Here is a 25621-nt window from a genome sequence, read left to right as displayed (position 1 = left end):
TAGCAGGAGTCAGCTGATACTGTGCCTCCCTTCCCCCCACTCCTAGAGCAAGCACCCTGCCACAGTGCCAGTCGCAAGCAGCCTTGAGACAGGGCAAAATACAGGCTTTCTGTACCCCCTTACCCGTCCAAATCCCAGGCCCCAGTCGGTCACTGGCTCTGCCTTGTGATATATTGTTTCTTGGAGAAACATCTCCCCAATTAACTGTAAGCTCCTTGAAGGCAGGGGCCATTCTTTTGTCACGTGGGCATCTCCCCTCCCTCACGTCCCCTATCTGTACAGGACCCAGTACATAGTAGGTATTCAGTAAATGCTCAGTGAAGTTTTGTATAAAGGAATGCACAATGAACCTGAGTCAGACACTTGGGTAACTAGTTGAATATTTTATGTATATGAATATATGTATACAAATGTATTTCATGAAGGGCCTAGTCTATACCAGACATTCTACACCCAGGTCTGGCAATCTCCCAAGCTCAGTATTTTCCATGGTCCCCCACAACCCCTCAGGAAGCTCTGCTGCCTCTGCTATTCACTGCCAGTGGAGAAATTCTAAGGTTATTCTAACATCAGATCAGACAAACATATTAGAAATAAAAATTTCTGTTTGTCGTAGGCGTATTTGTTTTAAGTATAACAAATCAAACTATATAAGACAGGAATGGTACTTGGCTAATGATAACTGAGACTCGAAAAACAAGAGCTTAAACAAATTAGGAGTGAATTATTCAATAATAATAACAATAAATAGTCAGCCCTTATACAGCGCCTACTTTGTGGCAGGTGCTAGTGTAAGCCTGTTAGGCAAAGTCACTCGTCTAATCTTTGCAATAACTCTGTGAGGTAGGTGCTATTATTCTCCTCATTTTACAGACAAGGAAACAGGCACAGAACTGGGATGGTCAAACATGGGAAAGAAGTCTGGAGGAAGGCAGACCAAGGCGGGTTCTGTCCTCAACATCCCAGGTTCCACCTATCTTTCTGCACCCCAATCCTTATTGCTCGGCTAACGGTCACTTAAGGCCATGGAGGTTAATGTAGCACCATCCATCTTATCTGTAGGCCAGGCAGGAAAAGAAAAACCCTTTTAGAGTGCTTCTCCACCAGCTCCATTGATGACTTCCTCGTGCCTCTCACAGGCCACCCCTTTCTGCAAGGCTAGGAATGCTTTGAGCAGGGCACATTGTCCTCCATCCCACACTGATGCAGAGGCTCCTTCAGGAAGGAGAAAGGTAGAAATGGACGTGAAGAGGCAATCCTATGTAGGCCACTCCTGGTCTGACACGACTCTGACTGGCTTAAACGAAAATGGGCAATTGTATTTCAAGGATCCAGGAGGGGAAGGCTCATGGAAGTAGAATATAGTCAGACCTCAGGAAAAGGCTGAACCTGGGAACTGGAAGGCTGTCAGCATCCGAGAGAGTTTCTGTTCTCTCTCGTTGCTGATTTCTATCTTCAAATCATCTCTGCTCCTCTCCTCAGCCGAAGAGATAGGTAGAAGATGGCCACCCCACCCGGGCCCACACTGCAAATTCCAAGTCCTCTACAAAGACTGACCTGACCCAGCGGGGAGGGGAAAGAGATGTTACAGACCTAAACTGCCACAGGAGAACATCTGATTGGTCTGTTTTGACCACATGACTATCTTTGGTGCAAGCAGCTGTGGTGGAGTAGGGATAAGATGTATATATGAGACTGCTGGAGGCCTACCCCTTTGACCCATGGATGGAGAGGAGAGAATTTTCAAAGATTGGGAATTCTTGAAAGTTGGGGATTCACTCTACCACCCCCCTGCCCATTATCTAGAAGTCTGCATAAAATTCAGACCCTGTAACAGTCTTGGCGATGTAGGAATTGGCTATGCTTCTTTTTTCAGTGTGGCACTCCTTGTTCGGCTGGCATTTGCAGAGCCGCAAGCCCTGGTTCATTGAGCCCTGTCCCGACCATCAGCACCCCACACTCCAGCTTCTTTCCTCGCTGCGCTTCTCCTTCTGTCCCTCCTTTGCACCCCTCTTAGGGCCTACTGGCTTCCTTGCCAAGGGCAAAAGAGGTCTTTGCAGGTGATGGCAAAGCAGGCCTGTGTGTGAGCTCCGGTGGGATTCCTGAAGTCAGCCCCTTGGCCCACTCTTGCACTCCTAAGGTTTGGAATGTTTATCTGAAAAAAAAGGCTTTACCTGTCTCCTCCCTGATAAGTGTCCAGCCTGTCTGTCTCTGGGTGACTGGTCCGTGTGTAGAGTGCTCATCCATCTGCTGCTCTGGCTCTCTCCTCCTCTTTTTCTCCTCTTTCCCCTGAGTAGAGGAGATGGAATCCAGGTCCTGCCCTCGGTCCTCTCCCGCCCTCATTTATGCGCTGTGTTCCCTTCCCTTCTCCTCAAACAGCAGACACAGGGTTATGCTGGAGCCCAGGTGGAAGAAGTGGTATTAATCTAGCAATTATTGACTCTAGAGGGACTTGGCAAACAATTTATATAAAAACCGTAAGTGAGTGGAATTTCTGCTTTGGAAATTAGGTGCTTTAAGGCCAGGGGCCTGGGGGAGGAGAAGAGGCCCAATATACGCTCCTAATTTAGATTCCAAAGCTCAGGATCTGGCCACACAGACCCAGGGTGGGGAGGCAAGAAGGCTTTGAGGAATTGGGGGCAAGGGGAGGGTTGGGAATAATGAGGGGAGAGCAATCGTCCTACACTTTAGATGTCCTGAGTTGCTGGTAGAGGAAAAGGCCAGCTCATGTCTAAAAGATGATATTTGCGTATGTGTTGAATATCACCATTTAGGTGTTATATCAGCCAGGGTCCCCCCAGGAAACAGATGGCACACTCAAATTGGGAAATGGGAGGACAGTTTAATAAAGGAACTATTTACAAAGCTGTGGGAAGGGATTTGGGAACCATATGGGTCTGCTCACTGTGGGCTCACTGAGGCTGGGGAGGAGGGGGCAGCACTCCTAGACCTAAAGGGGGAAAAGGAGGAGGGGAAGGGGAGAGGGGGTGGCTGCTGCAACCTGGAGGCAGAGGAGCCTGTAGGACTGGAGCTCACTCTGCTGCCTCCTCTCTCCTCCCTTCTCCCGTCTTCTGCCAGTGCCCTGCCACACGCACGCGCGTGCACACACACACACACACACACACACACACTTGGCCAAACAGAGGGAAGGAGTCCCTGATGCAGCCTAGGCACAGAACAGGAGCAGGGGAGAGAGTGGAGGGGCAAATAGAAAGCGTCCAGCACAGGTGTCAACAAAAAGGAATCCCCCAGTCCACCGCTCCGCCCCTCCCCCCACCGCCCTGCCTCCCCTACCCAGGGCACCAACATAGCTCTCATTAATGGATGCTCACTGTCTGCCAGGCACTGCTCCAGGCCTTTTAAAGATAGTAACTCCTTTAATACTTATATCTGCTGAAGGAGTTAATTTTGCTCTTGTCAGTCACTCCCAATCAAGGAAAACTAAGTCAGGCAGAAGTTAAGTTTTTTTCCCAGAGTCAGCTGGTAAGGAGAAGAGCTGGGATTTGAACCCAGGTTGACTGGCTCCAGATGGTTGGTCCCGCCCTTTGATTCCCTTCTCTCCCGAGTCCGGGGATCAGTGTCAGAGAAAGGAGATGGTGGGCACCAGGGACAGGATGGCAGTGCCAAGCCCCAGGCAGCAGGAAAGACCCAGCTTACCACTGAGGAATAACTACACGTGAGCAACAGTGTGAAACCCCTCTCCAGGGAGTAAGTTTGGGCCAAACTTCCCTCGCAGAGGATCTCTGCTAAGAGGGATGTCCAGGCTCTTGGGTGGAGGGATGGCCAGGCTCTTGGGTGAAGGGATCAAAAAGGTGTTCTAGGGACTACTGGCCCACAGGGTGTGGGATGGGGCAGGGTAAGGAAGAAGGGGACTCTGCTGGGCACATACACTGTGTGGTCACTGCAGCAATGCAGTGGGTTTTTTTGTTATCCCATTCACATACAAGTGAGGAAACTTGAGCAGGAAGTAAATCATCCTACTGTAATTTTCCAGACCTGAGATAAGGTAGTGGCAGTAGGGAGGGACGAGAGGAGGGTTTAGGAGCAAAGAGTCTTAGAGAGGATTGGAAGCCCAGGGGCCCCTAGTCCTCAGGAGGACTGGCAGAATCAACCTTGGGATCACTTACTTGCTGGCCCCAGGTGTCTGCCTCCAGTAGAAGTGATTCTGACTTGCTCTCTCCCCTGGAATCCCTGAGCAGTTCAGCCTTTCGTTTCACAGAAGAGGAAAGTGATACCAAGGAGGTCAGTCAGTGGTGGGTCAGGGACCTGTGAGGGAAGTGGGGTCAGCAGGGCTTGGTGACACAGTGGATGGGTCGCAGGAGAGAGGTGGGAGCTGATTCAGAGGGTACGAGTCAGGCCTCCAGGGTAACTTTTGGTTTGTTCCATAGTAGAAGTTTTAAGGAACGAAAACTAGTTTAAATAAGATTTAAAAAATTTTTATGGACTAGGTAATATTAAACATATTCAATGTTTAAAGATGAAAATAATATAAAAAGATATATATTGAGAAGCCTAACTCATCATTTTGTGAATTATAGGCAAACTTTTTAATTTATCAGTTTGGTTTATTTTTTCCAGTGTATGTTAATTCTAAGATGGGCAAATATAAGTATATATTCTTATTTCTACTCTCTTTTTTACACGAAAAAGTAACATATTATTACACTGTTTTGCACCTTGCTTTTCTCACTTAAAATCCCTGGAGATTTCTTCACATCAAAAATCTAGAGAAAAATCCTTATTCTTTTCTAGAGCTGCATAGTATTCCATTACAAATATATACCATAGCTTATTTAAGCAGTTTTCCATTGATATTCAGTTGTTTCATGTCTTTTGTTATTTCAAAGAATGCCACAGGAACAATCTCGTGCGTAAGTCACCTTGCACACGTGCAGGTGCCTCCGAAGTCTATTTTTGCTTCTCAATTATCTGAGATGAAGCAGCAAATTTTACTTTTCAATTTACAGTCTGTCGCAGATAGATACTTACACAAAATTTAATAAACGTAAATCACTAGAGAAGTGAAAAGACTATGCAAAATACAAGCCCAAATATTTTGTTATTAGATCCAATAGACGTAAAAATTACTCTCAAATTATTATAATTTGTTTTTAAACATTTACTCTCAAATTTCTACATTTATCTTGCCATAGAGTCATTACATTTTGTGGATCAACACTGGTGCGTGGACCGTACTTTGAGCAGCACTGGTCTAGATTCTCAGAAATTAGGTCAAAGGATAAATGCCTCTTGTTTTGTCAAATATTATCAGATCCCCCTCTATGGGTTGTACCATTTTGTGCACCCACCAGCAGTATATAAGAGTGCCCCTCTTTCCCACAGCCTCAGCAAGAGTGTGTTATCTAACTCGGAATTTTGCTGAACTGATAGGCGATCAGAAGTATCTCAGTCTAAATTTTAATTTGCATTGCTTCTATTATAAGTGAGAATAAGTGCTATCCATGTTTTTAAGCCTATTAACATTTATATTCCTTGCCCATTTTTCTACTGGATTATTGATGTTTTTCTTCTTGATTCCCAGGAGTTCCTTACATATCAGGAATATTAACCCCTGGTCTGTAATATGATTTGCACATATTTTTTCCCAGTTTGTCATTTGCCTTTTGATTTTGCTTGATGCTATTTTGGGGGGGTTGGGGGGAAGGGAGAGAGAAAAGGAAGCATGCAGAAGTTTGTGATTTTTATGTAGTTAAATTTGTCAATCTTTTCTTTAATAGCTTCCAGATTTTGAGTCGTGGTTCTCCACTCCAAGGTTATAAAGAATTCTGCCAACATTTCTTCTAGTATTTTGATGATTTCATTCTCAGTATTTAATCTTTTATCTAGCTGGAATTTGTAAAGTGTGAGTAATGGATCCAAATTTATTTTATTTTTTTTAGAAATGGCTATTCACTCGTCCTACGTCCATTTATTAAAATCTTAAGATACCATTTTTATCATTAAAACTAATTTTAAGCCATTTGGGACCCTAATAGAAAAAGCTCTGTAATTTGTCAGTTTTGTGTAGAAAATGATTCCAAGGGAAATTAGCTTTCAAGATATGATCTATAACTTCGTGTTACTAGAGCATAATAAACCCTAAGTAACATAAATAAAATATAAATTTATTTATTAAACAAACTAACCTATGGGGCCGCCGACGACCAAGAGGAACTTGGGAGAAGTGGGCATTGGCGAGGGAGCGCGTAGTGAGCTTGAGTGTTTGCGTTGCAGGTCTTCCCCCAGCCTGTCTCTGGAGCTGGGAGCTAGGACTGCAGAGGGGCCCACCATGGTGGTTCTGGGACCCCTGGCTATCACCCTGTTGCCGCCCAGCCTCGCACTGCTGGTGTTCCACCTCTCCAGCTCCCAGGATGTCTCCAGTGAACCCAGCAGTGAGCAGCAGCCATGCGCCCTGAGGGAACACCCCACCGTGGCCTTTGCAGGTGAGAGCCATTTCCCACTCAGTGTTTTTTGCAATGACCATGTACTGAAGGACTTAGGTAGGACCGCAGGTGGGTTCCTTTGGCTGTTGGCAGTCCTGGGATGATCATTTCCTGTAAGGTACAGAGACTCTTGTTCTGGGGATAGATCTAAGACAGACAGCAGGCGTGGGCTGGAGGGGTCTGATTTTAGTTTCCAGACAGTGCATCTAGATCCTTTGTCCGTGTTTACTTGGGGAGGAAGGGTCTTTCTTTGGGATTCCTTTGCTAGAGAATCAGATGTGGACGCCCTGGGTGGGCTGGCCAAGGGTAAATTGGTTGTCTCAGCTCTAGCTCTTCTGGAAGCATGAGCTCTATTTGTTGGCTTCCAATGGGGGGAAGAATGAAGATGACTCACTTGTTAGAAGTGCCTAGTGATCTCTGGAAATATTCCTTCTGCTCTAAGACGGCTGTAGGGATGCCTGTTTTGGAAGTCTTGGTAGCCCCCAGGGAAAGGGACCCTGATAACTAATAACTCCTTTTCCCTGTCAAGGGAGGTCAGAAGAGTGTCTTACTAAAGTGTTTCCCAAACTGGGATTTGTGAATTACTGGACATATTCTGAAGGGCCCATGAGTTCTTAATAAGAATTTCTAAAATTATTAAATGCATTTGATGGTAATCTAAAAGGAAAACAAAACACAAATACTGGAACTTCCTGGATGTTCTCCCATGATCTGTTAGCCCGTCTGGGGGTCCCTGATGATGTTACGATCACATCGACACTTCAGGATCCATTGCCTATGTGGCAGCTCACACTGGCATTTACAAATGTAGTCTCAGGGGTCCCCAGGTTCTTGAGTTTGATAAACATCTGTCCTATTTCCCTTTCATAATAACCCTGGGGGAGAGACAGGACAAAGCTATCACCTTCTTTTACAAATGGGGGTGGGGCTGAGGTTGGAGAAATGCGTCAGAGCCTCCTGACTCACTCCCCATGATAGACTGATCAGGTATCCTAGGCAGGAGGCTGTCCATCCTGTCCTCTGAGATTTCCACAGACTGTCAAGAGGGTCAAGACGGAAACCAGAGTGGGGAGCTGGTATGAATAGGAGTTGGGGGCTGTGAGGTAGGCGACTTAGGGTGTTTAGAAGTGTGAAATTCCCAGCTGTGGGCTGTATCCTGTCTCCTCTCTCAGAGGGGAGGGTTTCTACCTGTTTTCTCTGTGCTGATTTGTTTGAGCTGAAAGTCAGTCTTTGAAGGCTTAAGTGGATTAAAGTAAATTAGCAATGTCTTTAAGCCTACAAAACGTGTGGTGTACACCCTCAGACTCCTGATGGCTCCTTAGGTGCCGATGGTGGTTGTCACTGAAGGGAAGGACCAAGCAGGGGACAGAGGAGCTGGGTTTTGAGTGCCGAGGGCTATCCTTACATTGGGGGTCACTGTGGCATCTCCTAATGAAACATTTCATGGGATTTGCCCAAAACATTATTGGCCTGGCTGATTCTGGGGACAAGGACGATGGAAGGAGAACTGGGGAATCTGTTCTCCTGTCAGGCTGGTCCATATTGGTGTAAATTGGGCGGCGGGTCAATGGGCGGAGATGTGGGAGATGTGTTCCTTGGGTGCCTAGCTTTCTTGACATTATTTTTGATCTTCACATGTAAATTACTTGAATGAAACTGACTTGCCACCCACCACCCTTCAGAATGAAGAAATGAGGCTCAGGTTAACATAGGTGATTGACATAAGGTCGCCAAGGAATACCTGTAGTCCTGGGCAAGCAGAGATGGTCGGTCATCTTAGACTGACTACCCTGGAGAGTGGCGTCATCTCTGACTTTCCTGCCCAGCCTCCTGGCCTCCAGCAACTCACCTCCTTCCCCATTCTGATGGCCTGGGTTTTCTTATTCATTTGCCAAATTTTTATTGGGCCCTGCTTGACGCCAAGCACGAAGCTGGACACTGCGGGGGCTCAGAGGTGAATAAGTTTCTTTTGAGTACTTGAGTATCTCTTATTGTTCCTTAAAAGTCGCTCCCTTTGGCCCCCAGCACAGTTGGTCCTGGACCAGGACCAGTTCCCTGGTCTCTCCACACCCTTTAGTGCCACTGAGCACACACTAGGGACTCTATTCATTTTGGACGATTGACTATGTTCTGTGTTCCGGAGAAGTTGCCATAATCCAGCCCAGCACCACTCCCTACCTTCTAGGTTCCCCTCATGTGTTACACCTTATTTCTGACCGATCTGTAGGTTTACAACCCTGTAGCTATGAGTTTTTGTCTCCCCCAACATCTGACTGATCTAAGTATCCTAGAGGAGCCGCCAGTTGCAGAATCTGACATTTTCCTGTTTCGTAAGGTTAAATTTTCTGCTAGGGGTTTCTTTTAAGTGGGATCCTCCTGTGTTTCTCTTTGGCCTGCACATTATTCCTTTCGCCACAGCATGGCCTTTCTGGGCAGCAGGTAGACACCTGGAAAGATGGAGTTAATACTGACAGTGGTTAATCCACAAAGTCGGTAATTGAATCGACTATACATAATTAAAATCACAGCCGCGTCATGGAGAATGTCATTTTTCTCTTAAAGATGCCGTCCAAAGCCTTCGCTGCACACGGAGCTCAGAACGTGCTTGGTGTTTTAAAGACAGCCTTCCCTCTGGTCCTCTTTGCCTATTTAATCAGAGGAAGCTGGCTCCCTTCCCAAGACAGTTCCCTCAGGATCACTGGGCTGCACATCTCTCCCTTCTCTCCGTTTCCCTTTTGCCCATGTTGGTCCCTTCCACGGTAGGGGAGAGGGACAGAAACCGGAAGGGGCCGCTACCCTCCACTCCCCCACCCCCACCTCCCTACTGTCATCACAGCTCCTGTTCCCTCTCCTTCTCCCCTCCTCCCCGAAGAAGGGCCTGAGTGAAGATGGAGCTGAGAAGTCCCCCAGACGGAGTTCTCCTGGTTAGCCGCAGACCAGTCATGCCACCTCTTCCCCTGTTCGGCCGCCCACATCTGGGATACCTCTGTTGGAAGGGAAGAAGGGAATTAAAGTGTGACGCTGTTGCTACTGTTGGGGAGCACCCAGTCTAATGGGGACAAGCAAGCCCCTCACATTCCCTCTCCGCCCCCCACAGAAAACACACTTGCACACATGTGGAGTGACAACAATATACAATGTGAATGGAACAGAAAGGGTAGAGAGAATGTGGAACAAAACATCAGTTGGAGAGGTCATAACCCAAGAAAGCTTCCTGGAGGAAGAGGACCTTTGGCTGGCTTAGTTTCTAAGGTTGTATAATATCCTACCAGGATTTCTGAGGGTGGCTCTGAGGTCAGCTAATAACCCAGGCTACCTGACTCCAGATCTACTCCTTATACTGGTATTGCCCAAATGTCATTGCAACTACGTGATAATTGTTGCCAACCCATAGTCACCTGCTGGGGGCAGAGGCACACCCAAGGGGTTCGCTTCATTTTGCTGCAGAATTTCTTTCTTCTTTTTCTTTTTAATTGTGCGTATTACAGTTTTCTGAAAACCATCCAACTCACAAAACCTCCAGTTCTCTAGCGAGCGATTAAGTGTTTGCCTGTCGTGCAGAAATGAAGGGGTGCTTTTACTCTGCAGTAGAGGGATAATGAGCAATGATTTATTTCCTTTGGATTACACACACACACACACACACACACACACACACACACACACACACACTCTGGGCCTTTCTGTGAGTCAGTTGCTAATGCACTATGCAGAAAGGCACAGGGCCTCACAGTCCCCCTCATCTTCACCCCCATTAGCATGGATATTCCTCTACCTGAGGCTCTTTCATTACTGGTCAGTTCCCTCCCATCCATGAGCCATCTGTGAGAGAGAGCCATTAAAGGGCTGTGCACCAAGACACAGGGAGTGGGTCTCCAGAGGGAGGGAAAGAGGAAAGTGGGCTGGGTACTGTTCCCCAGGCATATTCTCCCCAGACCACTGCTGACCCATCCAGAGGGCTGCGAGCTCTCCTCTCTGCCCACCCAATGCCCATGAGAGGCTTTGGCCTTGGCTGGGAAGATCCTTCCTTGCAGACAGGGATAGACACTGACCACTCACCCTCCCACTCACCCTGGAGCCTTGTCTGATAACCTGGTTCTTTCTGTACAGAAGGGAGATGGGGGTTCTATATTCATTCAAATACTTCCAGGTGCTGGGCCAGGCCTGGAGATCCAAGAAGCAAGATCTTTCCTGGCCCCCAGGGCAAACCACTAGTATAGACACCCAGTGTGATGGGGGCTTTTATGGCAGTAGGGCAGATGTCTGTGGGAGCCCTTCCCCCTGGCTTGGGAAGTCAGGGAAGGCTTCCTAGAGGAGGCAGGGTGGGGATGGGGTGAACAGGAACTTCCACTGAGGGAGAACAGAAGTGTAAAAGTTTGCAGGCTCTTGTAGAATAGATCTGGAGAAGTGCACAGTGGTCTAGTTTAGTGGGGCCAGGGTGGAGAGTCTCAGGGGGATGTAAAAGTTGAAGCATCATTCTTTCCATGGGTCGCTAAGTAATTAATGTTCCAGGCATATGACTTGGGAGGACAGTTGGGTCGCAACCCAAAGGCCTTCGCAGGAGTTAAGACATTTCCTTTTAAAAAGCTCTAAGCTGGAGAGTAACATAAACAGGTTTGCATTTTAGAAAGATCACTCTGGTTGCCTTGTGGTAAATGAACTGGAGGGGCAGGAGTGGAAGCCAGGCCAGTTAGGGGGCTGTTGGCACCATTCCAGGCAAGAGATGCTGGTGGCTTGGATGGGCGGGCGATGGGGTGTAGAGGGCAAGATGGATGGATTTCAGAGACGGTTGTAGAGCAGACAGGATTTGCCAGTGTGTTTGATGCAGCCGGTGAGGGGCTGAGGGAGCCAAAGGTGATTACAGGTCTCCCTCGGAGCAGCTGGGAGCAGGTGTGGCCCCTCTCTGAGGTAGGGAACACAGCAAGAACAGTGACAACACCCCCTAGTTGGCTGCCCACAGGTCTCACTGCACCCTGACTTCACCCTAACTGCAGCCCTTCCATTCTCCTGCCCCATGCTGGTGGTGCAGCAGGGAGCCCCTGGTTCAACAGTAACTGGATGTTTGCCTCTCCCTCCTCCAGACCTGAAGCCCTGGGTCTCTAACTTCACCTATCCTGGAGCCCGAGATTTCTCCCAGCTCGCTCTGGATCCCTCCAGGAACCAGCTCATCGTGGGAGCCAGGTAATGAGGCACAGGCGGGTCTGGGCCAGAAGTGCAGGTGCCTAGAATGGAGTGCAGAATATTATCTGAGATGAGGCTACTGTGGGCATTCTCACAACCTGGGCCCCTGTTCCTCCCTGCCAGGCCCTCTCTGTATCTGAATGCCTGTTCCCCACAGATATTCTAGACCTCAGGACCTCCGGACCTCAGGACCTCCGGACCTCCGGACCTCCGGCTCTCAGCAAGCCAGTACCTATCTGGCATCCTCCCTGGGAGCTCTGTGTAGAGAAGGTGCTCAGGAGCCCCCTACTGGCCATCTGGCCACCTGCAGCTGCAACCGGATGCAGGCGATGTGGGCTTCTTTGCAGGACCTCAGTTCCCTGTTTGCTACCTGACCTCCTTTAGCCCCACTGTCCAAGTCTGGCATCCAAAGGATAATACACTCTAGGGAGGACTTGTGGGGACTCTATGGGGTGGAGTAGGAGGAGATAATTCTCACAAAATCATAGAACATCAGCTCAAGGGAGCTTAGAGATGGTTGACTTCAGTGGGTCTCAAAGAATGGTCCCTGGACCATCAGCACCAGCAGCACCTGGAAACTTGTTAGAAATGCAAGTCTTTGAGCTCCACCCCAAACCTGCTGAATCAGAAGCTCAGGGTGGGCCCAGCAAGCTGCATTTCAGCAGCCCCTCCAGGTGAGTCTTAGGTTTGAGAATCGCTGGTCTGATCCAACTGCCTTAATTTAAACATGAAGAGGCAGAGGGCTGGATAGGGGAAGGTGAACATCTCAAGATCACATAGAAAGATGACAACAGGTATGAGGACTAGAACTCAGGTTTCCTAAGCCCAGGACTAGTTTGTTCTGCCAGTCCATGTTATCACCTCCTACTGCAGTGGTGTTTTTCAGATGCTCCCAACCCCAGAGCTTCTGATTCTGCTGGCCTGGGGGTGGGGGATGGTGACCACTAGATTGGGCACCTCCCGGTTACACTAGATAGCTGATCATCCTTGACCTCTGGGCTTTCCTGAGTGTCCCTACCCCCTCATTTGTGGTATGAAAAGAAGAGAAGTCAAGGACAGAGCTCTGGACTAGGACCAGATGAGCTTGATTTTTGTCTCAGGTGATCTTCATCTTTGACTTTCCTCATCTGTAAGGACTGGATTACAGTCTCTAGGCTACAAACCTCACAAGGTTATGATGAAGCTGGACTGACAGCATTTTATTACTTTTTTAATTTTTATATTAACTAGTTATATGTGTTATGGTATAACACTCAGAAGGTATACAGTGAAAAGCAGGGCCGCCGCTTCACACTCGAAGCAAGACCCTTCCTTGGAGGCTTGCCGTGTGACGAGTTTGTGTGTCCTCCCAGAGGTAACTTGTACATATGAAGGTCAGCAAGAATATGGACTTAATTTTTCCAGCTAAGAGACTAAATGTTTTACTTTGTATTTTGAAATAATCATAGATTTACATGTAGTTGTAAGAAATAATACAGTGAGATCCAATCCATATACCCTCGACCCAGGTTCCCCCAATGATAACATCTTGCATAACAATAGTACAAAATTACAATCAGGAAGCTAACATTGGTAAGATCCTTCTCCCTTATTCAGATTCCACCTGCTTTGCGCAGGTTGTTCTAAAAATCCTGATGCCTCCTTCTGAACCTGTGGAAGCATTTCAAAAGCTGCCATTCATTCTGCATTTGCCATGTGCCAGGCACCGTTTTATGTACCATGTATGTAGTAAAGCATCTAAAACATGTAGTCAATCAGGCAGGTAACAAATCATCTAATCTTCACAATAACCTCCAGAAACTGGGTTCTGTGAGTCCATTGTATGGACAAGGAAACTGACACCCAGAAGGGGAGATTTTCTGCCTGTGGTCACACTGCTCTTTCTGACCCATTCTGGGGCTTCCCCCACACAGGTGGAGACACATCTTTTGCTGGGTACTTAATCCTGGCTATGCCCCCAGGGAACAGGGGGGAAATCAGTCCTGGACTTGGCCCCTTGCACCTCTTGGAGCAAATGAAGTGGGTCCTCAATTTTTTCTCTCTTTTCTTCTCTAGGTCACTTTCTTTCCTCCTTCTCTTCTGCCGGCCAGATTTTCCCCTTTTTTTCTGACCTCCTGGGCCTCTGGAATTCAGGACAGGGGACATTTTTTTATTCCTTTGTACCCCGCCTCGTTCCAAAAGGGATTAGGGCGGTTCAGGCTACAGAGATTTTTCTCTGTTATCATCTCCCAGAAGAGCAGACTGAGATGTTGTGATGAATGATTTTTGATGGGATAAAAATGAATAAAGTGATGCAATGTTTCCCCTAATTTTTTAAAGCTGTGAGCAGATGCTTGTGTTACCTGAGCAGACAGCTGGGGCAGAGCCATCAGTGGGATCCCATCTGTCTCTTGGCCAGGAAGGTGGGGGTAGGGAAGCTCTTCGGAGCAAGAGACTGGGGAGGGGCAGCAGAAGCCTGGAGCCAAGGTCATTCCGTGAGGTCCACCAGGAGAGCAAAGAAGCTGAGTGGGGCCTGGGCCTGGAGCCCGAGCTGGAGAATAGGAGTCTCCAGCCTGAGATGTCTCCTTCAGGCCCCCGGATTCATTCAGCAGGGCCCCTCCTTCTTCTTCTGGCCCATTCCACAACCTTTCCCCTCGTTTCTCTTCTCAGCACAGCTGAGGTAGGCCAGAACTTTCTAAAGCAATTATTCCTGAAAACTTCAGGAACGAGTAGAGGAATGACCCAAGGAAGATGTAAGAAGGAAAGAAAACTCTTTGGGAAAACCCAAATTTTACATCTGCTTGGCATTAATGAAGCATTTTAACACGCATCACATTATTCCCCTGTCTCCACGGCCCTGGGAAATAAGAAAGACAGGCACATCCACTTTATAGATGGAGACTCGGAGCTGCTCAGAAGGCCCCTAGCAAATGGCTGAACTGGAATTCATTCTCCCTTCTCTGGGAGAGTCACAAGGTCTACTCTGTGATCCTGCAGTCACTTTCGTGTGGCACTCTGACTGGTAGTTCTGCCACCCTCGAGTCCCAGCATAGTGGCCTTGTGGCTCCAGGGTCCAAGCAAAGCAATTCCAGCAGTGCCCGCCACTGTGAGTGCTCAACAAGCAACGGATAGTAGTAGTAGTGGTGAGAGTATTGTCGTTATTATTTAAGGGTTTTTAAAATTCAGACTTTATTTGTTTAGAGCAGTTTTAGGTTCACAGCGAAACTGATAGGAAGGTACAGAGAATTCCCATATACCTGCCACTCCACATGTGTCGTCTACCCCACCGTTAACATCCCCCACCAGAGTGGTGCATTTATTACAATTGATGAACCTGCACTGACACGTCATCATCACCCAAAGTCCATAACTTTTGTTATGGTTCGCTCTTGGTGGTGTGCATCCTATGGGTTTGGACAAATTTATAATGACATGTACCCATTATTATGGCATCATACGGAGTATTTTCGCTGCCTTGAAAATCCTCTGTGTTCTGCCTGTTCATCCATTCCCTCCTACCACCAACCCCTGGCAACTACCGCTCCAGTTTAACTGTCTCCATAGTTTTGTCTTTTCCAGAATATCATATAGTTGGAATCATACAATATGTAGCCCTTTCAGATTGCCTTCTTTTTCTTAGTAATATGCATTTAAGATCCCTCTAATGTCATGGCTTGACAGCTCATTTCCTTTTAACACTCAATAATGTTCCATTGTCTGGATGGACCACAGTTTATTTATCTAGTCACCTACGGAAGGACATCTTGGCTGCTTCCAAGTTTTGGCGATTACTGAATAAAGCTGCTATAAACATCCATATGCAGGTTTTTGTGTGGACATAAGTTTCCTTATTTAAGATTTCTGAGCAACAGGCTGATATGATGAAAACGGTACTTGAGGAATTTGAGTCTGGCAGCCCTGTACTGGCTGGGCTCTGGGGAAGAGAAATCGCGAGGTGGCAGAGGGGTCAATTTGGGCAAGAGAAGACGCGTGGTCCAGGGAGGTGGACAGGTATCCAGAGTCACTGACTATAGGTAGGAATGAAGGACTTAAGGAAGCACACAGGACTTTAGGGGCCCACAGCATGGGGCCAAGAGATGGCTGGCCTTTATGAGGAAGGGAATAGGTCAGGAAGGTGGGTGAGGGCAGGAGGAAGATGGCCTGTCTGGGTTTCTGCAAGAGCTCCAAGAGACTTTAAGTTTCACAGAAACAGTTTCCACGGTTAGAAAAGGTGGTGGGGGTTCCTCCTCCCTGGGCCTGCCAGGATGGCCAGGAAGCAGAGACAGTGTGGGCTACAGGAGTAGACAAGTCTGGGTTTTAATCCCTCCACTTACACTCTCTGGATTTTAACTCTTTCACTTACTATCTCTGTGACTTGGGCCATTTACCCAAACTGTTTCCTTATCTGCACAATGGAGTTTTCTCTCTCTACTTCTGGGGTTGTTGTGAAGATTAAATGAGCTAACGGAGGTAAAGCTCTCCCTGGGGGTCGACCCACTGTAGGCACGCTGCAGTCGGCGCTCGGTCCTGGCACCCCGTGAGGCAGGAGCCAAGAAACTGCTTCCTGGGGAACTGCCTGCAGAACCAGCTTGACTTATGATTTCCATTTTTGTTTTCACAGGAACTACCTCTTCCGACTCAGCCTTGCCAATGTCTCCCTCCTTCAGGTACATTTGTTTCCCTTCCCAGTAATCTCCCTGGTATTTGGGGAAATTACGTAGCCAGGGCAGCGTAAGGAGCAAGATCTGGAATTCACTCCCTCAGGTTGAAAACAAGAGCCCCAGCCTCTTTTCAGTGGCCGTGGACCCTCACTGGTTATTGAGGTTACCGGTGGGAAGACACTTGGAAGTGGGAGTGTGGCCACATCAACATGGAGGCACATACAGGGCTCCCGCATTATGCAAAAGAGCTGCCAAGGAAGAGAGGAAAAGAGCGCCAGAGTTAGTGCGACCAGTTGTCCCTGTCTGCCTAGGACTGAGGGGTCTCAGGATGCAGGACTTCCAGTGCTAAAACTGGGACAGTACTGGGCAAACTAGAGTGGCTGGTCATTCTGAGACCAGTACCTCAATCAATAGGAAGGTCTCTGAGTTCGGGCCTTAAGGGATAATAGGGTGTCCCTATTGCTTTCCTAGCCTGGCTGAGTGATCTCCTTCTAACTCAGCATTTTCACTGAGCTGTGATTGATGTATCTGCTGCCAGAGAGACTCACCAAGCATGATTCCCTAAATGCTCTGGGAGGCATTCTAATGGGACTCTTTGATCCAGAACGTTTATCCCAGATTGAGAAACAGATGCTAAACCATCTCTGCAGAGGCTGAACAGTCCAAAGAAAGGAAGGCCATCTTTTCTTCTTCAGTGAGGGCAGAGCCTCAGTCCTCATGTCTGGGAGGCTTGCTGGTCTCCCAGTGATCAGGCGTTCATTGAGCACTTATTGTGTATCTGAACTGAACTGGGAGCAGAGGGGCGATAACACAAGCAGAATGTTCAACCTGCAAGGCTCACAGTGTAGCCAGGAAGAGATGATGAGTGATACGTATAACTAACTAGAGAACCACACAAGGAGTTAGTCAGATGCTGGGTTATTCGGCATAAGCTTTCACTGTAAAGGGTAGTTGGGGAAGCTGGGGTGCCATTCTAGTCTGGTTCCTTCTATTCTCACCTGGGTCTATACCCCAGGGCCCATTGCAGCTGGTTTCCAGAGGGGAGGTTCAAGGGAGCAGAAAAAGTGTGCCCATCGGAAAGAACTAGAATAAATTGAAAGAAAATGTGATTCATTCATTTATCAGTCTGTCTATCCCTCTGTCCATACACTTACCGGCCAGCCCACCCATTCATACATTCAACCAGCCCCTAATAAACATTTGTTGAATACCTGCTAAAGCCCAGTTCCAGTCCCAGGCATGGCACGAGGCGTCTGAGATCCAAAAGTGAATCAGGCTCTGTCCTTTGCTTCAAGGAATAAGCACATAAGAGATCGCAAATGATTTCCTTTTCTGGACGGGACCCGTGTGGTATGTTCCTGGGGCCTGGGCTAGAGCAAGGCAGAGGAAATCCCCAGAGGAAATCTGATGGCCTGCCAGTTCGGTCACAAACAGCCTGTTCAGAGACTATAGAAATGAAACCAAGAAGCCAAACCCAGCAGATCAGGGTCTGTCTGGGAAAGCATGTGCAGAGGCGATTCAAAGTGGGTGGGAGAAAGTGGTTCCAGGGATTCTGTCCTGAGCTCAAGCAGCTGGCTTTTTATTAGGTTCCCGTGGTCTGCAAAAGAAGGCCTGGGAGCAGCAAAGGGTCCAAAAAGGGATAGCAAGACAGAAGCAGAAATAATGGCAGTGCTATGGGAAACATGCATGCAGACCCAGAAGCACATTAGGCTCAGCACGGTCTGCAAAGCTTCCCAGAAGTCCTTGGGCTTGAGCTTAAAGGTTGGGGGTTGGCCAGGCAGGTAAGGTAGAGACACAGACGTGTAAAATAGCATGGAGCACCAAGCGGCCCAGTGTAGAGGAAACGAGGTGTGAGAGGGATGAGGGTGAGAGACGAGGCGAAGGAGAGAGAGAGGCCACGTTGTAGAGGGTCTTCTTGCTGACAGAGGGCTCCATGTTTTATTCTGAAGGCAGTGGGGGCTCCTTAAAGGGTTTTAAGCAGGGAAGTGGCATGAACAGATTTGGTGTTTAGATCACCTTGCCCAGTGCAGAGAATGGATTGTTGGAGAAGCCAGTTAGGAGACAACTGTAATATCTAGGCTAGTGATGGCGAGAGTTGAACTAAGGCAGTGGTCTGGGAAAAGAGAGGAAGAGGTCTTCAGGTGGCAGAATCACACAGGGTCACTGTACAACACAGCTCCATGGAGCACCAAGCACACTCTCTCTTACATGAAAATGACCCCTGGAGTTGGGGAGGCTGGCAGCTCTGGAGGTTTCAGGCACAATGGTGTGATCCAGGTTTCTGGCTTGCATAGTTGGGTAGCATAGATCAGGATGGGAATCGAGTTAGCCTGATTCTAGAAAGTGCTTCTCCCTTGGCTGCCCACTAGGATCATCAGGGGACCTTTGAAAAACACTGATGCCTGGGTCCCACCTTCAGCGATTCTGACTTAATTGGTCTCTGGTCCAGCTGGGCACTGGGATTTTTAAAAGCTCCCTGGTGGTTTCCAGTGTGCACCCAAATTTAGGAACCTCTGCTCTTGGTTGTCAAGAGGGCCTTTTCTACAGATGCTGCCCAACTGGCCCACAGGTGCTTATCAGTTGATAAGACTCATCAGCTTGATGAGAGGCCTGGTGTGTCTGGTTCATCCAGCTCCATGCTGATCTGGTTTCAGCCATGGGAAGGTATCTTATGTGAGCCCCATAACTTGGGTCAGGGGCTCCACTTCAAGGGGTTCTCTGAAGGGCTCTGCAAACCAGCTACAGTGCACCAGGAATTGGTTTGACTCTCCCAGGGTGTCTCTATGGGGCCTGACCTCTGGAGTTCAGACTGAATTCTTTGTAACAGAGCTAGGAGAGAAATACATTGCATGTCCACATCCCCACCATAGTAGGTACCATCTGGCCACAGAGGGGAAAGACTGAGAGAGAAGTTGAAGTAGGCTGTCCAGCATTCCCTTGACTAGGCTGGTCCCCTAGTCTGTTGTCAGGCCTGGTGAGAATGTCCTGACTTTTGACGGTAAAAGCCCAACTTCATTTAGCAAGTGCCCCTCCATTGCTCTATCTGGGGCTTTGGGTCCTTTCAGTCTTCAACATCTGCTATCACAAGTGGCTCATAGCAAACGGAGTAGCAAATGGAGTTTAAATGAGCTGCACCAGTTTGCCAATGGAGGACCATGCCCCCGCCACCACCCCAGCTCAGCTGCCTTTACTCTCCACACTGCCTGGGGGCAGGCTCAGTGTCACTCTCCATTACAGCTGGCTGATGCTCCACTGATCCTCCCACATGGCCCCAGGGTATGATTTAACCAAACTTAAAAACTCAGTGCTTTATTGATAGTTTAAATAATTAACATCTCTCAAAGAAAAATCTAAATGCAAACAGTTATGAAAACCTATAGCCATTAAAAGGACTTCTAAGTACCTAACCCTTATTAAATAATTTATGTAAACTATGATCCTTATGGAAAATCAAAATACCCAGCCTCCTCAGTTCTTGAAGCCCCTAAGGGAAAGGAATTGCAGGTAGCAGCACTGGGTTGGGGTGGGGGTGGGGGTGGGGTAGGATGTGTACACACACACACACACACACACACACACACGAATGGGGAGGGGAAATCAAATCAGCTCGCCTGTGATGTTTATTTATCAACGTAACTGAATAAACTGGTTTTGGGAAAGAAAAGGTGGCAAGTGGTCAACCGTGTCAGGGGGCTATGTAATGAGCTAATTTGGGTTTGGCAATTAGGAGCTGGTGAGCGGCCAGGGGGTGATGTGGCTGGAGGCCTAACTGCAATGGATTTATGATCTCGGGCTGCCAGATGTCCAGAAAGTGCAGAAATGGGGGCAGTTGTGCACATATGCAGCAGAATGCACATGGGGCTTTGTCTGAACCTGGGCAGACGCTGAGGGTGATTCTGAGCTCTCTTCTAGTTGTGGCCACATTCTCCAAGTTAGTCTGGCAGTTCTGGAGTTGTCTGAAATCTGAACTCTGCTAAGTGGTGGACTTAATGCTCAGAAGATGTTTTAATGTTCAGCCATCGTCTCTGATATCTAAGGTTATTGCTGAGTCTACAAGGAGATTATGCGGTTCCTGGCTGTCTACCTGCTTTCTTCCACAGCCAAAAACCACACAATTACTCTGTTACTAGACTTTGCCCGCCTGGAATTTCTGGGACAGTCCTAGTATAAAGCATTACATGTGGCAGATTGATCATACATGTCTATCTCCACTCCTTCACAAAACCCTGCTAAAAGGACAGTGAGAAATATTAAATGGTACAGATGCACAATGACAAGAGAGAACAAGAGAGACATCAATGAAGAAAAGATTAAATATATTCTGGGGAGATAGAGAGGGGATAGAACCATTAACTACTTTAGCAAAGCAAAATAGTTTACAGAGGGGGATATGACAGAGAAGCAAGCAGACCCCGCAGATGGCTCAGAAATTGAGGTGTTGGGGGTTATTATGGAACGTGAGGATGAGGTACAATGCTAAAAGGGGGAAATGGTTGAAATTCTCTAAATTCTCTAGAACCCAGGTCTCCTGTCCCATCCCACACAGTGATCCCTTTCTCCATTTTACCCCTCCTTCAACAAAGGGAGACTAAGACCCTGTCTTTAAAAACCCAACAGGCGAGGCTCCAGATTTGGAAAGTACAGGAAAGATGGGGGCACTGATGGGGTCTGGGCTAGAAAAATGTTGCTCCCCCTTCTTTCTCTGTGCAATTTATTTATGGAAGAAATCCGGTTACTTGTCTTACAGAGTTTCCCACAGTCTAGATTTTGCTGATTGCAAGTCAAGTGGTATAACTTAACATTTTCCTCTATTCTCTGAATCATCTGTAAATTGATTGTTAGATCTAAAGACTTTATTTAGTTTAGATTCCAGCAAGATTACTTTATAAGTGTTATTGTATACTTTTTAATGGAGGTACATACTATCTGATTTTCTGTTTTGTTTTGTTTTTTGGTGGAGGAGGAGGTAGTTAGCAGCCATTGATGATTGTTTCCCAGATTATTAATTCTTTAGGTGTTACAATGTATTAGCTGGACTACTCCTGCAAAGAGAAACTGCTCATCCACTATTTGGTTACCCAATGATACAGTCATATAGGAAAGGCAGGATAAATGTTTGATACTCAGTTTTCAAATAATGAGCTGGTTTGTTAGTATCTATCAATGGCGACCAATTAATTTTATTCTTTTATTATTTTTATTATTATAGACTTATGGCTTTAAAACATTGTTATTATCTATCATTGCGGTTATCTTTTATGACTACCCATCTTTTGCCCATCAGGGTCTTCTTCAAGTTGGTTCCTGGGTCCTTTGACATGATGACACTAATCACCTTGGATTATATCCTTGCTATTTTGTGTAAGGAAATGTTTCAGGCCCACCTTGTACTTTCCTAACGCCAGACCTGGAATCAACCATTTCTCTAAGAAGTCTTGGTTCCTTTTAGTGTGAAATGGTTAGTGATTTATTTTCAAATATAAACAAGGAGCCCCAAATCACCAGACATTCGAGGAAGGCCTCTAAAGTGGAAGACAAAGATCAAAACAAACAAACAGAATGAAGGCAGCTGTAAGGAACAGGGATGATGCAAGAAATAAAAGAAAACATTTAAAAAAATTAATTAGAAAAAACTAACTAGACTCTCCAGAGATATAAAAATATTTTTTATTTATAAAACAATAAATTAAAATTATGGAAATTAAAAATGTGACTGGGGAAATACATTTTGAATTTAAGAGATAAAGTTGAAGAAAACTCTCCCAGAAACTAGAACAACAACAACAAAAACAAGACATGGAAAAAAGAGAGAAATAACAGAAAATGAGAGGATCAGGGCACAAGGGCTAATGGTATATTGGATTAATAAGAGTTGCAAAAAAGAAAACAGAGGAAAAGGTGAGGAAGAAATTAATGACAAAATAACATAAGAAAATTTACCAAAACAGAGGATGAGTCTTCACCCTGAAAGAGCTGACCGAGTTCCCAAAAGAGACCTTCACTGAGGCATGCCAGTGTGAAATTCAGGCTTCTGTTATTAAAGAGAAGATCCTAAAAGCTTCTAGGGCCTAAAGAAAAAAGAAGAAGAAAATGGTCACTACAAAAGCTGAGGAATAAGAATTTTATCAGACTTCTGAAGAGCAACACTGAAATCTAGAAGACAATGGAGTTGAATAAATGCCTTTAAAATCCTGAGTGAAAATTATTTTCATCCTAGAATTCTCTATCAAAACTGTCAATCAAGTATGAAGATAGAATGAACCAGAGATGCAAGAATTTTTAAAAATTGATCTACCATATTCCTTTTCATAGGAAGATACTGGAGATGTGTTCCACCAAAATAAACAAATAAATCAAGAAAGGAGGAATCATGAGAATCAGTGAGCGTAAAGGAGAGAAGATAAGTCCCAGGTTAATGGACAACTAGGAGGCCTCAAGGGCAACCAGTCCATACTGAGGCAGGAGGAAGAGGATGAGAACTCATATATTATCTGAACCATTTGTATGCATATTTAGCAAATGATATCAAGAGGGATTTGGGGAAAAATTAGTAATTTGAATTACAAAACAATTAAATGAAGAAAATCAAGACGATTATTCAGTTCAGGAAAACCCAAGACTTGATCAAGAAAGGAAACCTTCTCAGAAGAGGCATATTTCCTTGATTTTAGAAGCACATGTTTATACACTTTTAATGAATCTGAAATGAGGCCATGTCTTTCTATTGAAGGCATCTTATAGTCTCTGTCAGCCAGACTGCTGTTTTGATGGAGTTGTCATTGCCTATGCTTGAACTTGGTCATTATTCCTGGTGTTTTGATTCTACAACACCAACCAGTTGACATTAGAGTCCACAAACCATTTTAGGATCATATGTGGAAGAAATAGTGTTCCTGGGTTGTCAGAATATCTTCTGGGAATATCTTCTGATAAGATAAAGAAAGTGCCAGCATCCGAACTTGCAGAATGGGGTCGATAGCTTGGAAGACAATTCTGGAGACCAGAGTGGAATACTATTTAAGAATTGCTATATCACTTACACTCTGGGTGGTTCAAAAAATGATGCTCTAAAACAAGCAAACAAATGACGACAACAACAACAACAATGAGCACTGAAAACTGAATAGAAGAGTGATTCAGAAGAGATGAACTACGAGTTCGAAGAAGGTTTAAGGATACTTAATTTTGCTTACATTTTTCTTCTTTGTATGCATAAGGCTGGTATATGATAAAAAATATATGTCTGAGTAAAAATACTGTCAATAAATTTACATTAAAATTTTAAGTGATGAAAGAGTTTGGCAGCATACATTCTTTCTTGGTGGTGGTTCACATTATAATCAATGGTGTCTTACATTCAGTGAAATCTAGGGGATTAGTCGTTAGCAGAGAACAATTTTTACATATTCATATTGATGTTGATTTTAAAGTATTAGTTTAAGTTAAATTAATTTAAAATCTGTCATATTAAAAGATTAAATATTAATGTTACATAATTATAATGGGAAGACGAGGAGAGGGGAAATGTCTGTGTGCTTTGAGGGAGGGGAGAATAGAGTTGGGTATGTGGGAAAAAATTTTTACCTCTCTAACCGAAAGTCAGAAGATAAAAGTCTGAGATGGATACATAATTTTGAGAAATTGGAAGAAAAACACAGACAGAGAGAAAACTAAAAGAGTTGAAAGTAGTCGTCGTTGGGAAATAGGGTTGGGGTGTGAGAGGAGTAGGTTGTGGGATTTAAAAAAAATTTTTTTTCATACTATTTAACTTTTTCAACTCTGTGCATCATTACTTAGATAAATATAATTTTTTAAATAAAATAAAAATAAAATGACTCAAGCTCATTCTGTGCCGTTATCATTATAAATATACATATTCTTTTCAGGCCATATGTTCTAGCTTTCGGTTTGAGAAATCTATTCACTGCGAGAGGCTGCAGGATGCAGCACAGAAAGCTGAGCTCTGGTGTCGGTTGTCTGGGTTTTCATCTTGAGTTTGCATCTTGGGTTTGTTGCTTACTGGCTTTTTGACCTTGGACATATTGCTCAACTTCTCTGAGCTTCATTTTCCTCACTCGTAAAATGAGCAAAAGGCTATGTTTCACTGGCTGTGGTGAGGACAGAAGGTGTGTCAAGTTCCTGGCATAATGCCTGTCCCAGGGTGAGCCCAGTGTAACTTTATCTGACTCCTTTTGATTGTACATACCTGCCCCCGCAGTGGGATTCCCACTCCCTTAGGGACAAGGCCAACTATTTCAAAGTGCCCTTGTGCTCAGAGACCCTAAGGCTCCAGTGAGGCCCTTGACCCACACGTTCCCCGCGAAGCCACCCACTGTGTGGAGCTTTAGGCCTGGACATCTGCAGTGTTTGTTGTCATTGCTCTTTTCTGCTCCCAAGCACCCTGAGGTTTTGTGTTTATGTCTCTCTTTTCCTCTCCCATCAGGCTCAGCCTAGGAGCTGATGGGGTCCTGTGTATGACAATGATTCCATTGTTTCTGTCCAAATGAACCCCACAACGACATGGCTAGATGCCAGGGGTCATTTGCTCTTCCCTAATGTCTAGGAGCAGAGGCCTGAGCCCCAGGCCTGGATTGGCAGGATAAGCCCATTCTGCTCATAGTTCTGATGGAGGCAAAATCAAACTGGTTACGCAGCTCTTGAATCCAGAGTCTGCAGAAGTTAGCACTCTCTCTACCCTGCAAAGCAACCGTCTTGGGGCTGTAGATGGGCTGCAATCTGGAAAGCAGAAAGCAGCCCTGCCCTCTCTCTCTGGCACCCTTCTTGCCCTCCCACATCCTGTTCTGCAGGCAATGACTTCACAGCTAGAAGGAGCTTTGTTAGAAATTAAACACACGTGGGTTTTTTATTTTCCCCGTTTGGATGGGAGAGCTGCTTGCTCAGGGTTCCCTCCCTCTCCAAGGACAGGTAGGCAGTTCATGTTTATACATGTGATCCAGAAATATCTAATGAGCCCCATGCTAGGGCTATTGACATTGCCTGGACCTGAAGGATATCACATCTCCCTCCAGCTGCTCTTTCAGAGGCTCGGAGGAACCATCAGAAAGTAGAGACAAAACAGAGGGGGAATCCTGGGTGGGGAACTGCCGTCAGTGCCATGGGCACTTAGAAACAATAATGTCCTCTGGGTCCCTGAGTAAAAGCTGCATTCCCAAACACATTCCCCCACGTGGAGCATGAGTGATGCTACAAAGAAAACAAGAAGTGAAGTAGACAGTGCAGAGCTGGGGGGAGACGGGAGCAATTAAGAATGTAAAAGTCCTGGGTCCTTGAGATGGTTGGGTAAAGAAAAAAAAAAAAGCCTTGAATCAGTAATGTGAGTTCCAGTCCTTGCTCTAC

General features: G+C 46.2%; 1 protein-coding gene across 3 annotated transcripts in view; it reads left to right on the top strand.

Annotated features, from left to right (window-relative positions):
• The window catches only part of SEMA5B (semaphorin 5B), a 113391-nt gene that overhangs the window by 68465 nt on the left and 19305 nt on the right, over nucleotides 1-25621 (top strand). For all 3 annotated transcript variants that reach the window (XM_039843207.1, XM_039843206.1, XM_039843205.1), the window contains exons 2-4: nucleotides 6235-6443; nucleotides 11525-11624; nucleotides 16225-16270. In XM_039843207.1, coding sequence (XP_039699141.1) covers nucleotides 6290-6443; nucleotides 11525-11624; nucleotides 16225-16270 — 300 coding nt within the window. In that variant the 5' untranslated portion in view covers nucleotides 6235-6289. The remainder of the gene's footprint in view (nucleotides 1-6234; nucleotides 6444-11524; nucleotides 11625-16224; nucleotides 16271-25621) is intronic.

The sequence above is a fragment of the Pteropus medius genome, unplaced genomic scaffold (genome assembly GCF_902729225.1).
Source record: "Pteropus medius unplaced genomic scaffold, Ma_sr-lr_union100, whole genome shotgun sequence".
Lineage (NCBI taxonomy): Eukaryota > Metazoa > Chordata > Mammalia > Chiroptera > Pteropodidae > Pteropus > Pteropus medius.
The sequence above is the reverse complement of the archived record's forward strand: the minus strand, read 5'-3'. Positions and strand labels throughout refer to the sequence as shown.